Source organism: Leucopleurus acutus (genome assembly GCF_964270905.1).
Source record: "Leucopleurus acutus genome assembly, chromosome: 6".
NCBI lineage: Eukaryota > Metazoa > Chordata > Mammalia > Artiodactyla > Delphinidae > Leucopleurus > Leucopleurus acutus.
In genome coordinates this window covers 47,322,162-47,336,477 of record NC_139149.1, presented here as the reverse complement: position 1 = coordinate 47,336,477, position 14,316 = coordinate 47,322,162, and the positions used below count along the sequence as shown (strand labels likewise).

Sequence of the window (14,316 nt, the reverse complement as noted above, 5' to 3'; positions counted from 1 at the left end):
TGTTTTCCAAAGTGGCTGTACCAGTTTAAAACCCCACAAGCAATTTATGAGGGTCCAAATTTCTCCACAACCTTGTCAACTCTTGTTATTGTCTCACTTTTTAATTTTATTTTAGCCATTCTAGTGGGTATGAAGTGGTGTCTCATTATAGTGTACATTTGCATTTCCTAATGGCTGATGTTGAGCATCTATTTATGCATTCATTTGCCATTTGTACATCTTTGGACACATGTCTATTCAGGTCCTTCGCCCATTTTAAACTGGGTTTTTTTTTATTGTTAGGACGTAAGAGTTCTTTACATAGTCTGGTTACAAGTTCCTTGTCAGATAGCATATCATTTACAAATATTTTCTCCCATTCTGTAATTTGTCTTTTCACTCTCTTCATGGTATCACTTGACTCACTAGTTTTTTAATTAGTTAAGTCCAATTAATCTTTTTGCATTCATTACCTCCAGACTAAGAACATTCATATGAAAATAAGAAGTGGATAGAATTATTAAATATCCATTCAAGTTCCATGGAGTTCTCTCTCATTTTCACTAAATTTCCAGTCTCTACCCCAAATAAGTAACAGATTTGGCTCCTGTAATAAACAATTTTTATGGGTTACTCTCAAAAGGCTACCTGTGATTAGAAAGGAAAATTGTATGGTATGTGCAGGGGGCTGTCTAGCCCAACCAAAGTAGCTGAATACTACTTTGTGTATCTGAGAAATCATACTAAACAGTTTGAAAACTTGATGGAAGGGAAGTTTACAAACATTCTGTAACTACTAGCAGGCATCCAATTTTCATTTTATTTACTTACTTATTTTTATCTTCATGATACTTATTTAGGTTGCCCTTCCAACAAGAGGTTTTCGGGAAGGACAGTCAATGAAATCATTATTTATTTACCATTAGTATTGTATAAGTCAGTATTTGCATTCAGAAAATAATTACTTCTAAAAAAGGCTAAAAAATATTCCCAATGCAAATGCCCTTAAAACAGTACAGCAAAAAAGAACCTTAATGAGAAAATATTTGTAAATCATATACCTAATTAGGAACTTGTAACTAGAATATATAAAAGAGTAAGAATCAAGAGTAAGCTTTCAAAACAGAAAACACCAAGCCCACATGGGTTCACTGGAGAATTCAATCAAACATTTAAGGAAGAAGTTATACTAATTCTCTACAATCTCTTTCAGAGGAAAGCAGCAGAGAAAATACTTCCTAATTCATTCTATGATATGATGAGGCCAGCACTACCTTAATTCCAAAACCAGACAAAGACATAAGGAAAGAAATCTATAGAGCATTCTCTCTCATGAACACAGCTGCAAAAATCCTGAACAAAATATGAGCAAATCGGGAAGTCCCTGACAGTATAGTGGTTAGGACCTGGTGCTTTCACTGCTGTGGCCTGGGTTTAATCCCTGGTCAGGGTACTAAGATCCTGCAAGCCGTGTGATGCAGCAAGAAAAAAAAAATTAGCAAACTGAATCCAAAAAAGTACAAAATCCAATACCCCTTTATGATTAAAAACTCTCAGCAAACTAGAAATAGAGGGTAGCTTCCTCAACTTGATAAAGAATGCAAAGAATGCACAGTTAACATTATATTTAATGGAGAGAAACTCAAAAGCCTTCACACCAAGATCAGGTACAAGGCAAGGATGTCCTTTCTCACTTTTTTTAAAAACTGACATATATTGATATATAACATTATATCAGTTTCTAGTGCACAAGGTAATTATATAGACACACATATATAATGACCACCACAATAATTCTACTTAACATTCCCCACTACATAGTATAATTTTTTCCTTGTGATGAGAACTTTTAATATCTACTCTTTTAGCAACTTTCAAATACACAATACAGTATTATTAATTACAGTCACCATTCTGTACACTGCATCCCCATGATTTATTTTATAACTGGAAGTTTGTACCTTTTGACCACCTTCACCCATTCTATACTCTGCTTTGGGTCGTACAGATATTTTAAGAATATTAATTCTTCCAATCCATGAGCATGGAATATCTTTCCACTTATTTGTGTCTTCTTCGATTTCTTTCATCAATGTCTTATAGCTTTCAGTGTAGAGGTCTTTTACTTCCTTGGCTAAATTTATTCCTAGGTATTTTATTCTTTTTGATGCAACTGTAAATTGGATTGTTTTCTTAATTTCTCTGACACAATAGATTTTTGTGTATTGATTTTATATCTTGCAGCTTCACCAAATTCATTTATTAGTTGTTTTTTGATAGGACCTTTAGATTTTTCTATATATAGTATCATATCATCTGCAAATACTGATAGTTTTACTTCCTCCTTTCCAATTTGGATTCCTTTTATTCCTTTTCCTTATCTGATTGCCCTGGCTAGGACTTCCAATACTATACTGAATAAAAGTGGCAAGAGTGGGCATCCTTATCTCATCTTGCTCCTGATCTCAGAGGAAAAGTTTTCCACATTTCTCCAGTTAGTATGATGTTAGCTCTGGGCTTGTCATATATGGCCTTTATTACAATGAGGTACGTTCCCTTGACACCCATTTTGTTGAGTTTTTATCATAAATGAATGCTGAATTTTGTTCAATGCTTTTTCTGCATCTATTTGAGATGATATGATTTTTAGCCTTCATTTAGTTAATGTAGTGTACCATGTTAATTAATACGCAGATGTTGAACCATCATTCTTGCAAGCCAGGGATAAAATCTCCCTTGACCATGGTATACGATCCTTTTAAATTATTGCTGAATTCAGTTTGCTAATATTCTGTAGAGGAGTTTTGCATTTATGTTCATCATACTAGCCTTTAATACTAGCCTTTAATTTTCTTCTCTTGTAGTGTCCTTGGCTAGTGTTGGTATCAGGGTAATGCTGGCCTCATAAAATGAGTTAAGGAGTGTTACCCCTCTTCTATTTTTTGGAAGAGTTTGAGAAAGATTGGTATTAATTCTTCTTTAAATGTTTGGTAGAATTAATAAGTGTTCTGATCCCAGACTTTTTTTGTTGGGAGGCTTCTCCTTACTCATTACTGGTCTGCTCAGATTTCCTAATTCTTCATGATTCAATCTTCATAGGTTTTGTGTTTCTAGGAATTTATCCATTTCTTAAAGGTTGTCCAATCTTTTGGTGTATAACTGTTCATAGTAGTCCCTTATGCTACTTTTTATTTTTGTGGTATCATTTGTAACATCTCCTCTTTCATTTTTGGTTTTATTTATTTGAGTCTTTTTTTTTCTTGGTGAGTCTAGCTAAAGATATGTCTATTTTGTTTATCTTTTCAAAAAGCCATCTCTTATTTCACTTATTCTTTTGTCTTTTTAGTCTCTATTTCATTTATTTATGTTCTGATCTTTGTTATTTTCACTTCACCACTCTTTTTTTCAACACTGTACTGGAAGTTCTAGCTAATGCAATAAGGCAAGAAAATAAAGTAAAAGGTATACAGATTGGGAAGAAAGACCTTACTTGCAGATGACATGATTATACAGAAAATCTGAAAGAAAAACTCCTGGAACTAACTAATAATTATAGAAAGGTTTCAGGATACAAGGTTAATATACAAAAGTCAATTGTTTTACTATATATCAGCAATGAAAAAGTAGAATTTGAATTTGAAACTAAAAACTCTTACAATTCAATAATAAAATGACAAATAAACTGATTTAAAAATGAGCAAAAGATCTGAATAGACATTTCTCCAAAAATATAGAAATAGCTAATCAGCACATGAAAAAATGCTCAACATCCTGAGTCACCAAGGAAATCCAAATCAAAACTACAAGACACTACACTTCACACCCACGACAGGATGGCCAGAATCAAAATGTAAGATAAGTACAGGAAAGGATGAAGAGATCAGAACTTTCATGTATAACTTCTGTGGGAATATAAAATGGCCCAACGGGTTTGGAAAACAGTGTAGCAGTTCCTCAAAAAACTGAACATAGAGTTATTGTATGTATGATTCAGCAAATCTACTCTTAGGTATATACCCAAGATAACTGAAAACATTAGTCCACAGAGAGACTTGCACATGAATGCTTACAGCAGCATTATTCATAATAGCCAAAAGGTGAAAACATCGCAAATGTCCATCAGTGGTTGAATGAATTAACAAAATGTAGTACATCCATACAATAGAATATTATTCATCCATAAAAAGAAATGAAATACGGATACTGCTATCATCATGTAGATGAACTTTAAACAAACATGCTATGTAAGACAAGCTAGTAATAAAAGACCATACAGAATGTTTCTACTCATGTATATGAAAGTTCCAAATAAAGAAATCTACAGAGACAGAAAGTAGATTAATGGCTGCTTATTGCTCAGGGGGAGAGGAGGGAGACAGTTTAGTGACAGCTAAAAGATCTGGGATATTCTCTTGAGGTAATGAAAGATTCTGAAGTTGACTATGGCAATGGTTTGCACAATTCTGTGAATATACTAAAAATCACTGAATTGTACACTTTAAATGGGCAAGTCATATGTTATATGATTTATATCTCGATAAAGCTATTATTAAAAAAATAATCTTAACAATTGCTGCAAATGCAACCAATGTTATCCACTGGACAATGCTTAATCAAGAGAAATCATATAACGCACAAAAATGGAAGCAAGTCCAGAATAAAATGCTCTTCCTTGTCTCCTCATTTCCATGAATCAATGCCTTGACTGTGATGACTGACAATTCCTGCTTAAAAATTTTCCAGACCATAAGCAACAACTTAAAACTTTGACCTCTTCTTTATTTTAAATATTCACATGCTGGAGAGTATCCATATCCCGGCTAATGCAGAAGTCTTACATTCTAGTTTCTATTCAGAATGAGCAGTCTTCTCAATTATCACAAAAAAGACAGCTGATCTTAAGAATGTATGGATTCATGATGCCCAACTTTATGAGAAATCTAGGTAAGAAACCTTGTGTTTACACAAAATGGAATGACTAGGAGTTCATTTATCCCTCAAAATATCCTAGGATTAATATCTGGATCAAGACAAACTACAAGAATGTTAATATTTAGATCACTCTGTTGTCCCTTTACAGAACTATTTTCACTGACCTATAGTTTGACATCATGTCCTTTGCATATACTGTTTACCAAGAAATAGTTTCACTAAACTAGGTATATACTTATAGTATGAATACTGCCCTGAAGACACTGTCTTCTATATCATTCACTGTCCCCGCTTTCAGACTAAACTGCCAAGCACTGCTTCCTTTTCCTTATGAACAAAACACCTTATAGACCTGGTTGTGTTTCCCTGTGATCTCCTGCCACCCACACAAGGGCCGAAGTTTAACTTTAGAATACTGCCAAGGGCTTACAAATGCATATCAATGTTATAACCAACCTTAACTCACTCTCAATATTTTATTTGTATTTTCCTGATTGCAATTAAAACTATTTTCATTTTCTTGTCCAATTGTGTGTGTGTGTGTGTGTGTATGTATATATGTATGTATTTCCCTGGAAACTACCTTTGTAGCAGATAAACAAACCAAAATGAGCAGAAAAAAGGTTAATGACCATTGGTTATTTTAATTCTTGAAAATATATACTTTGCAAAATATGCAATAGTACTGAGTTCTGTAACTTAATATACAAACTAGAAAAAGATGTAAAAAACTGTAAAAAACACCTAGAGGGCTTCCCTGGTGGCGCAGTAGTGGGAGTCCACCTGCTGATGCAGGGGACACGGGTTCGTGCCCCAGTCTGGGAGGATCCTGCGTGCCGTGGAGTGGCTGGGCCCATGAGCCATGGCCGCTGGGCCTGCGCATCCGGAGCCTGTGCTCTGCACCGGGAGGGGCCACAACAGTGAGAGGTCCGCGTACCGCAAAAAAATAAATAAATAAATAAAATAAAATAAAACAACACCTAGAACCTCCATAAAAAGCCTATTTTATTATTTCATATTAAAAGTAATCAATCTCTCCACAAAGCAAGAAGTGGGATTAGGGGTTGCTTAAATTAAGTTACGGAAAAATATATAAAAGTAACAAAAGTAATTACATATTCACAGAATACTCCCAAATTTTCACTTTTAACAATATGAATTACATAAATTTTCTTTCCAAAAATATCTAAAATTCTATTTACTGTTACCAAAGAGATTAAGGTGATCACAGTTTTCTACCATTCAAATTGTAACAAAAATTTAAAGATAGAGTAACAGAAATATCAGCAAGATTAACAGCAGAGGCAGCCCAGCTTACAAATGGCCAAGAACCAAAAGACATTTAGAAAATCAATTGTTTGGAACTTAGAACCTACATTTGCCAAAGACACAATGCTATCCAGAAGTCTTAGATTCTTCAGCTCAGGCACACTGTATACTAATCCTGGAACTGGGAGAAACCACTTATCTTTCCAGATTTCAGATCTTTATTTATGAAATGACACAAGCATCTGTCCTATTTAACTAAGATTAAAAATTAAAAATTTGCTGCAAAATGTCAAGCACTGTATAAATAAGGTGTTTTCTTATCATCTGATCCATAATGTAAATGAGATTGAACTACTATGCCCTGTTCTGACCCTCCTTTCTCAAGGTTCACTAAGTATAATAAAGAAGGGGAGGGACTTCCCTGGTGGCACAGTAGTTACGAATCCACCTGCCAATGCAGGAGACAAGGGTTCAATCCCTGGTCCGGGAAGATCCCATATGCCACAGAGCAACTAAGCCTGTGTGCCACAGCTACTGAGGCTGCGCTCTAGAGCCTGCAAGCCACAACTACTGAGCCCACGTGCCACAACTACTGCAGCCCGCGTACCTGCAGCCTGTGCTCCACAACAAAGAGAAGCCACCACAATGAGAAGCCCGCACACCGCAACAAAGAGTAGCCCCCACTGGCCGCAATTAGAGAAAGCCCGCGCGCAGCAACGAAGACCCAACGCAGCCAATAAATAAATAAATAATTTTTAAAAAAAGCGGGGAGGATGAGTGTTGTGTCCCAGATGGTTTTGAGTCAGAAAATATCAGCAATTAACCAAAAAAGTTCCCTTTGATATTCAAAGGTCTCTTTCATTCATTAAATACACATCTTGCTGAATAATCTTAATATTAAATAAAACTAAATGTGTGATATATAATTTAAATATTCTGATAACATATTATACTATCCCCTAAGGATATTAATTATCTCTTTAAACCAATGCAAAGCCAGGAAATGATAACAACAGCAGTCACAATGATAATTATAACCTGTAACATCTGAACTCTTACTAGGGTCCAGGCACTGTTGTTCTAAGTGCTTTACATGTATTATTTCTTCCAATTAATTTTAACAGTAACTATGTGAGAAAATTACCATTATCACCATTTCACAGAAAAGGAAAAAGAAAAGTACTTTCCTCAAGAACACAGGAATTTCAGTTCCTAAATCAAAACTAAAAGAGCAAAGCAGCCTACAAATAGTTGACAAGATTGGAAATATTCCTATAACCCATTAAAGAAAGAAAGAAAAAGATCGGAAGCTACTTAAAATAACTGAAAAACATTAAGGAAAACACCAAAATTTATAAAACTGATTAATCTTATTAAGAACCAATAAAACATTTAAAATTTTTTTTCATGTTTGCATTTGCTTAACTTCCACAATGAAAAATTAGACTTTCAGAATAATCTATGACATTAAGAACAAACTGGAAGAAAAAGTCTGAAAATATTACTTTAAAGTGAATGTCAATAAGTTTTCTAAATATATTCAAGACTCTTAGTCTGGTTTCAGAGTCTGTGTTCCTCACTAATTAGCTATACGAAAAATTAGACAAAGATCAGTAGACAAAATTTTATTAATATAGGAAAAAACCCCAATTGTGTGCTCTTAACAAGTCACAATCATTTAACCTACAACATTTCTGTAGAATGGAAAATATGTGATTCTGCACCTCTGGCAAGCATACTCTTGCCTAGCAACAGAGTAAAAAAAATACATTATCAAACAACATTTAAAATAAGTCCAAGTAAACAGTACACATAATGTCAGCAGGCTGGCAGTAGATATGGGCATTTTAGAGAAATTATTTTATTTCATTTGTGCTTCTCTGAGTATTTTATAAAATGCTTATTACTACGCAGAAGAACATTCAAATGACTTTATCATATAGTACATTGCATGATATATAAATATATAAACATTACTTAAGACTTAAACAGACATTTTCACTAAAGGATTCTCTTAGAGTCAGTTACCGAAACATCAGACTTTTGGCAAATGTCGTGCGATTTAATGAGGTGTTCAGCCAATAATGCGATAAACTTAACATTTGAAAGATGAGCAAGATAAACTGTGTTAAAGCTACAAACCATGCCTCTGAGATTTACAGTTTTATACTACAACCATTGTTATAACAATAACAAGCTATTTCAAAAACCAAAGTGTTATTGGTCCTAAGGAAAATTAGCTACATAAAAGGAACTTAGATTGCTTTATGTAGATTATGAATCAATGCAAACTCATTACTAACTGTAAAAATAAAACCCCATAATTCATGTAAAAGACAGCCTGTTAATTCAACTGATACTTCAATGCTTTTAGGTTAGAAGGTTTCCAAGTCTTTGGAAACTATGAACATTTTACTTATGACCACAATCCCTTATTCAAAATTCTTAAGTTCAAAACTTTGAAAAACATTAAGTTTTTGCTAGTGTGGAACATTAAATCAGTCCGCTGCAGATATATTAATCTTTTGATTACAGGATGCCTCAGATCCAGCTGAGGGTGTTATAAACACACTCTACTACTTTTCTAAAATCCAGAAAATCACATGGCCCCAAGGATTTTGAAAATGAGACTGTGTATATACACACATTCCAAATTAAGATGTTACCTGATATTCAGAATCCAGTCTAAACGAAGAGTCCCTTGAGTGATAGGTATCATTTAAACTACTTCCTCTGCTTCCAGACATCATCCTAGCACTTAAAGAGCTAGAGGGTTGAACAGAAATTCTTCTTGGAATCCTTGAAGGTTTAGACTCCATTCTTAATGTTTCCTGTGAAATGCAAATTTTGATTAATTGCCTTTTGGAAAACATGCAAACCTTTGATTCTTAATCCTCTCCTTAATGATCAGCTCAAATCAAGAATTAACCATGCAAATTAACCGAATGGTAAACTGTGAGATTATCATCACTCTCCTTCTACAGGCAGAGGTCTGAAGACCATCAAAGGTTCCCTATTGCCCATAAAATGAACATGATAAAAGTGGTGATGAGAAACTGAGGTTTGTTGTTTCTAAAGCCTGAGCTCTTTTCCTTATTCAATTTCCTCTATATAAAATCCTAGGGACTTCCCTAGTGGTCCAGTTGGTAAGACTCCACGCTCCCAATGCAGGGGGCCCGTGTCTGATCCCTGCTCGGGGAAGTAGATCCCGCATGCATGCTGCAACTAAGACTCTGCATGTGGCAACTATGAAGTCCGAGTGTCACAACTAAGACCCGGCACAGCCTAAATAAGTAAATAAATAAAGTAAATAAGTAAATAAAATCCTACACGAATCAGCCCTTGACTCTTGTTATTCCTATTATGAATGTTCGATACTCATAGCATTAGCTATACTGTAGTATCTGTACATTCCCTAACACAATATGCTCTCACAGGACTTTGTATGTGCCTGCAAAGTCTATACATTCCCCATTCAATTCCTGGGCATAGTCTTAAAACAAGATCAAGTGTTCCTTCCACTTTTTACATACTTTTTTAAAGACATCATACTACACACTGTAATTTGTTTTCCTGTCTCCCCTTCTCAAAAGTGAGAATAATTTCTAAGTTTTCTTCACTAAACATTCCTGAACACATGCCAAGAGTCACCATTAGCTGTGCCTTATTTTTTAACATGTTGTGGATTCATACAACATGTACTCCTTTATGTCTGGCTTCATTTGCTCAACATTATATTTGTGAGACTAATTCTGCTGTTGCATGCAGCTGTAGTAAGTTCACTCTGATTAGTTTATGTAATATTCCACTGTATCAATACACACAATTTATTTGTCTATTCTACTGCAGATGGACACTGGACTGTTTCCAGTTTTAGGCTATTACAAGTAAGGCTGCTATAAAAACATTAATTTTATAAATTAAAGAAAAACTTTTAAAGTTTTCTGGGGAAAGGATTTACAATGAGGCCTCTGAACAACTGAGATACCACCAGTCTTGAGAGTAAAAAGAGAAGGGCAAAAGAAAGTAACAGTAAAAAGAAATCACAATAATCTCTTCAACTCCTCCCAGTTATCCACTTTCAAGGTCAAAAATTATTCCCTTATTTTTCTGGTAGTGGATTGAAATTAAGGCAAGAAAAATGTACTTCACTTGCCTAGATAGGTATATTTGCTGTATTAAAACCTTCAAATCTAAACATTTAAGTTAAAAATATCTAATTCACTTTCAACTCATTAACTTATCAACTAAGTTTTAGCATCATTCTACCTTAAAAGTTACTACAAAAGAATTTCCTTTCTCAATATCTGCCTCAAAAACAGGGTGTCAAGCAATGACAGAAAAGAGGATGAATATGCAAAAACATCAACAAAACATATGGCCAATACTGCAGTAGGATACACAACAAACATGAAAAAGATGTAACACAAGCCTAATATCAATTAAAATTATTCGACTAAGAGTATCTAGCTAATGAGAAACCAGAGTAAAAGCTACGCTCTGGGACATGATTAAATCAAAGATAGCTTATCAGAAAAGGTCTGTTTGAAGTCCCAGTTAAACATGACAAGGTTATCCTTATGCATCTGTTTTGGTCCCTCTTTCCAAAACCCCTATAAAATGACAGTCGATGAATCCAAAAGCTTTAACTATGAAAAGAATAGGAAAAGGGACCATAATAGGCAAGAGATTTCAATGTTATATTTGGAAAATCCAAAAAAGTCCGAGGAGAGGTAGAGTAATTCAGCAGAAAGGATAAAAAATACACCCTAGGTACTTTCTAGAAAGAGGTAGGAACTGGAAGCAAAGCAGTTGGCCTTAGCATCCTAGAAAGAATCAAGACCTGGAGATACAAGGTATCATAAAAAAGGGATGATGCATGGAGTTGCTGAATTAAAATCTGTACTTGGAGCAGTAAAACCCTCAATTCTCCCCCTAGTACCATTCTTCCGAAAACAGGATATTTATTCTCTGGAGAATAAGGATCTCCCATGTAACCCTCCCCACCCCCACCCAAGAAATATACAACCATCTCTGCAAAGGTTAAGTATAAGGAATAAAAGAAAATCTATATATTCAATGTTGAGACCCAAAAACTCTTTCCTGGTGCTGTTTTTACAATGCTGTCAGAAAACCAAACAAAATACCTGAGATAAAATTTCTGGATACTGACATTTGGAATGCTTCCAATTACACAGCTAGCCTGCCATTTGACCATCCTACCCAAAGCAAAGTCCACTAGTCACTAAGAGTTTCTAATCAGCTTTTTTTAGTGCTTCCCTCTAATAGACAAACATCAAGGATCACTAGGTATCCAAGGAAAACCTCCCATAAGACTAAAGTAAATAACAAAAAAAGGAACTTAAGAGAAAATCTGGGGAAAGGAGCTAATTAACTACTATCCTCAAAGGGAGCAAAAGACATTCATTCATAAAATAAAAACAGGATGCTTGAGAAAGCAATCAGTATAATGAACAGCTTGTGGAAATTCAAAATGTTACACACTTAAAAAAGAAATGTGATACACTAAAATAAACCAACAGAAAGATTGGGACACCTCCCAGAAGTAGAAAATGTAACTCAAAAAACAGGAGAATTGTCCAGGGGAGTTATCGATCATTTGACGGTAAGTATGGTTACAGAAAGAGAGAAAAAAGAAAATAAGGTAAAGAAAATTATCAAAGAAACGAAAGAACTTTTCTAGAATTGAAGGACACAAATCTCCACACTGAAAGGGGTCAAGAGTACTGGGCAGGATCAAAGAAAAAAGACCAACACTAAGTACCATTTATCATCTTGAAATTTCAGAACACCAGAAAGAAAGAGAAGATTCTATAATTTACAAGAATGGAAAAATGGGTCATATACAAAAGAAAAGTAATCAGAATGGCTTCTTAATTACAACTTTAAAAACTCTCAAGACAATAAAGCAATGCCTATAGTACTGAGAAAAAAATTTAGCATTGAACTCCTATCTAGCAACTAAATGTGAGGTGGAGAAAAGAGTATTCAGACATGAAAGATTTAAAAAAACTATTAAAAAACAAAACCATAAGAAGTTAGTTAAATGAAGAGCAGGTCCTAGGAAAACAGGAGTGTAAAGAATTAAAGAACCAGACACAGAACCCAGGAAACAGTTACAAAATTATGTGGAAAGCATAGGGAGCAACTGATCAAGACTGGAACAGGATCACAGAAAATGGAAGCAAATTCTCAGGAAAAAATAGCATCATACAGAAACTATTTTGGCTCGTGGCAGAGATGATAATACAATTGGGAAAAAAATGCTGAGTACTTAGAACAAAAGGCAAATTTAATACATTAATTTTGTAACTTGGGGAAACAGAGCTATTGTTCAAGAAAGGAGATGCTGCACTGTTTGGGTGAACTCTTTAATATTTATATAGTTAAGATAGTGTAAACATAAGATTACTGTATCAATTTTGCTACAAACATGCTGTGTGATTGAGCCACCACAATGGTGAATAAAAAAGCACATATATAATACTAAAAAATCATGAACACATCATTTAGAAATATGAAGGTAAATCCTAAAACAGCTAAAAGGTGAGGATTGCTGCCTATGGAAAGCGGGACTGGGAATGAGGTAAAGGGTGAGGCAAAGGACTGCTGTTTTCCTTTTAAGCAGAGATGACCATATTTCCTGGTTTGCCTAGACCAGTCCCAGTTTATGGCAAGAAAAGTCCTAATTTGTGCTCATTATCCTGGGACAATTATTAATAGTACTTGCGCTGTCTCTTAAAGGGGCCTGGTTTGAATGACAAAGCATACAGTCATCTAACATAAATCTTTACTTCCTTCAGCTTTTTATAAATTCTATATATACATCCATATAAAAATTTTTATTAAAAAGGTGCATTATGAATTGGACATTTAAAGAAGGCATACGTTAGTAGAAAGAATACTAATGGTTAAATACTGACATGCAACAGCCCATGAAAGATTTAACAAGTAGCAAATTTGTTATTTTATCAAGAAGGCTCTACAAACACTAAACAAGGGACTGTATTTGTTGAGGATTTTAAAAGGGAAGATAAAATGTCTTTAAAAAGATACAGGTCTATAGATGGTTCTTTAATAACAGTGCTTCTTAATCATACCTCTCGTATTTTACTTTGATTATATTTATACCCAATTCTTACTGCAGAATAAAACTAACCTAGTAGGAAATCTCTCAAAACAAAGCTCTTGGGAGAAAGCAAAGAGGCAGGGTCCTCCGAGAGCTATAATTTATACTGCATGAAACTATTTTTGGCAACTCCTCTACATAAATTGATTGAATTTTGACAATGTAGGTGTTACCAGAAAACTTATGTAATCTGGTTGTATAACTGTAGGTCAAAAGCACAAAAAATAGAATAAAATAAATAAAATTAATTAAAATAAGCAGTCCTTGAAAAACTTCTACCAGACCACTTACAAGGTACTACAAGGCATCTTTTCAAGTTCATTCATTCAAGAAATAGTTTTTTACATGCTTAGTATGTGCTAGGCACATTAATTAATACCAAACAAAGGGGACAGGGAAAGGGGACAACACTGAACCTACTAAGATAATGACTATGAAGAAGCTGTAGTCTAGTAGAGAACAAACACAAATAACCATACAACTTAAACAGTTATAAGTGCTCTAAAGGAAAAGGTATAAGCCAGAAAAAAAGACTAGCAGGAAAAAAGTATCTGAAGCTCAATGCTTTTAACCAAGACTTAAAGAGTAAAGCACAAAAAGTTCATATGTACAATCTTTCCTCAGTGGTCAATATAATAGCCTCTTTCTTTCCTTTTGCCTCTGTAGTTTCTTTAAATTTGATTCTAGAGTCGGATAGTTGAACTGTCTTTCTAGTGATAAGATAAAAACTTATCACCAGGGCTTGGTTTATAGATGTGTGTCCACCTATGCTGACACATGGGATCCTGTGCTTGATTAAAAGCTCTACTGCTGACATCTTGAAATTATTAGTACTTTAACCTCTGAACTTGTATTTTGTAAGTGAAGTCAGATAGGATAGTGAAGCATGAGCTTGAGAAGAAGAGATATGTACCTGTCTGCTATGCCTTGCCACTCAATTTGCATACAGCCCTCATTGCTATGAAGCTTCCATTATTAACATGCTT

The 14,316-nt window shown here is 34.5% G+C and overlaps 1 protein-coding gene across 7 annotated transcripts in view; it reads right to left on the bottom strand.

Annotated features, from left to right (window-relative positions):
- MARCHF7 (membrane associated ring-CH-type finger 7) overlaps positions 1-14,316 on the bottom strand; it is a 48,438-nt gene that overhangs the window by 25,306 nt on the left and 8,816 nt on the right. For 4 of the 7 annotated variants that reach the window (XR_014326288.1, XM_082841547.1, XM_082841543.1 and 1 more), the window contains exon 1: positions 8,847-11,053. Coding sequence is in view for 6 of the 7 variants with exons in the window: in XM_082841547.1 (XP_082697673.1) it covers positions 8,847-9,053 (207 nt within the window). In the remaining variant the exon portion in view is untranslated. Of the gene's footprint in view, positions 1-8,846; positions 11,055-14,316 lie in introns of those variants that run through there. The other 3 variants (XM_082841544.1, XM_082841546.1, XM_082841545.1) reach the window with 3 other exon arrangements.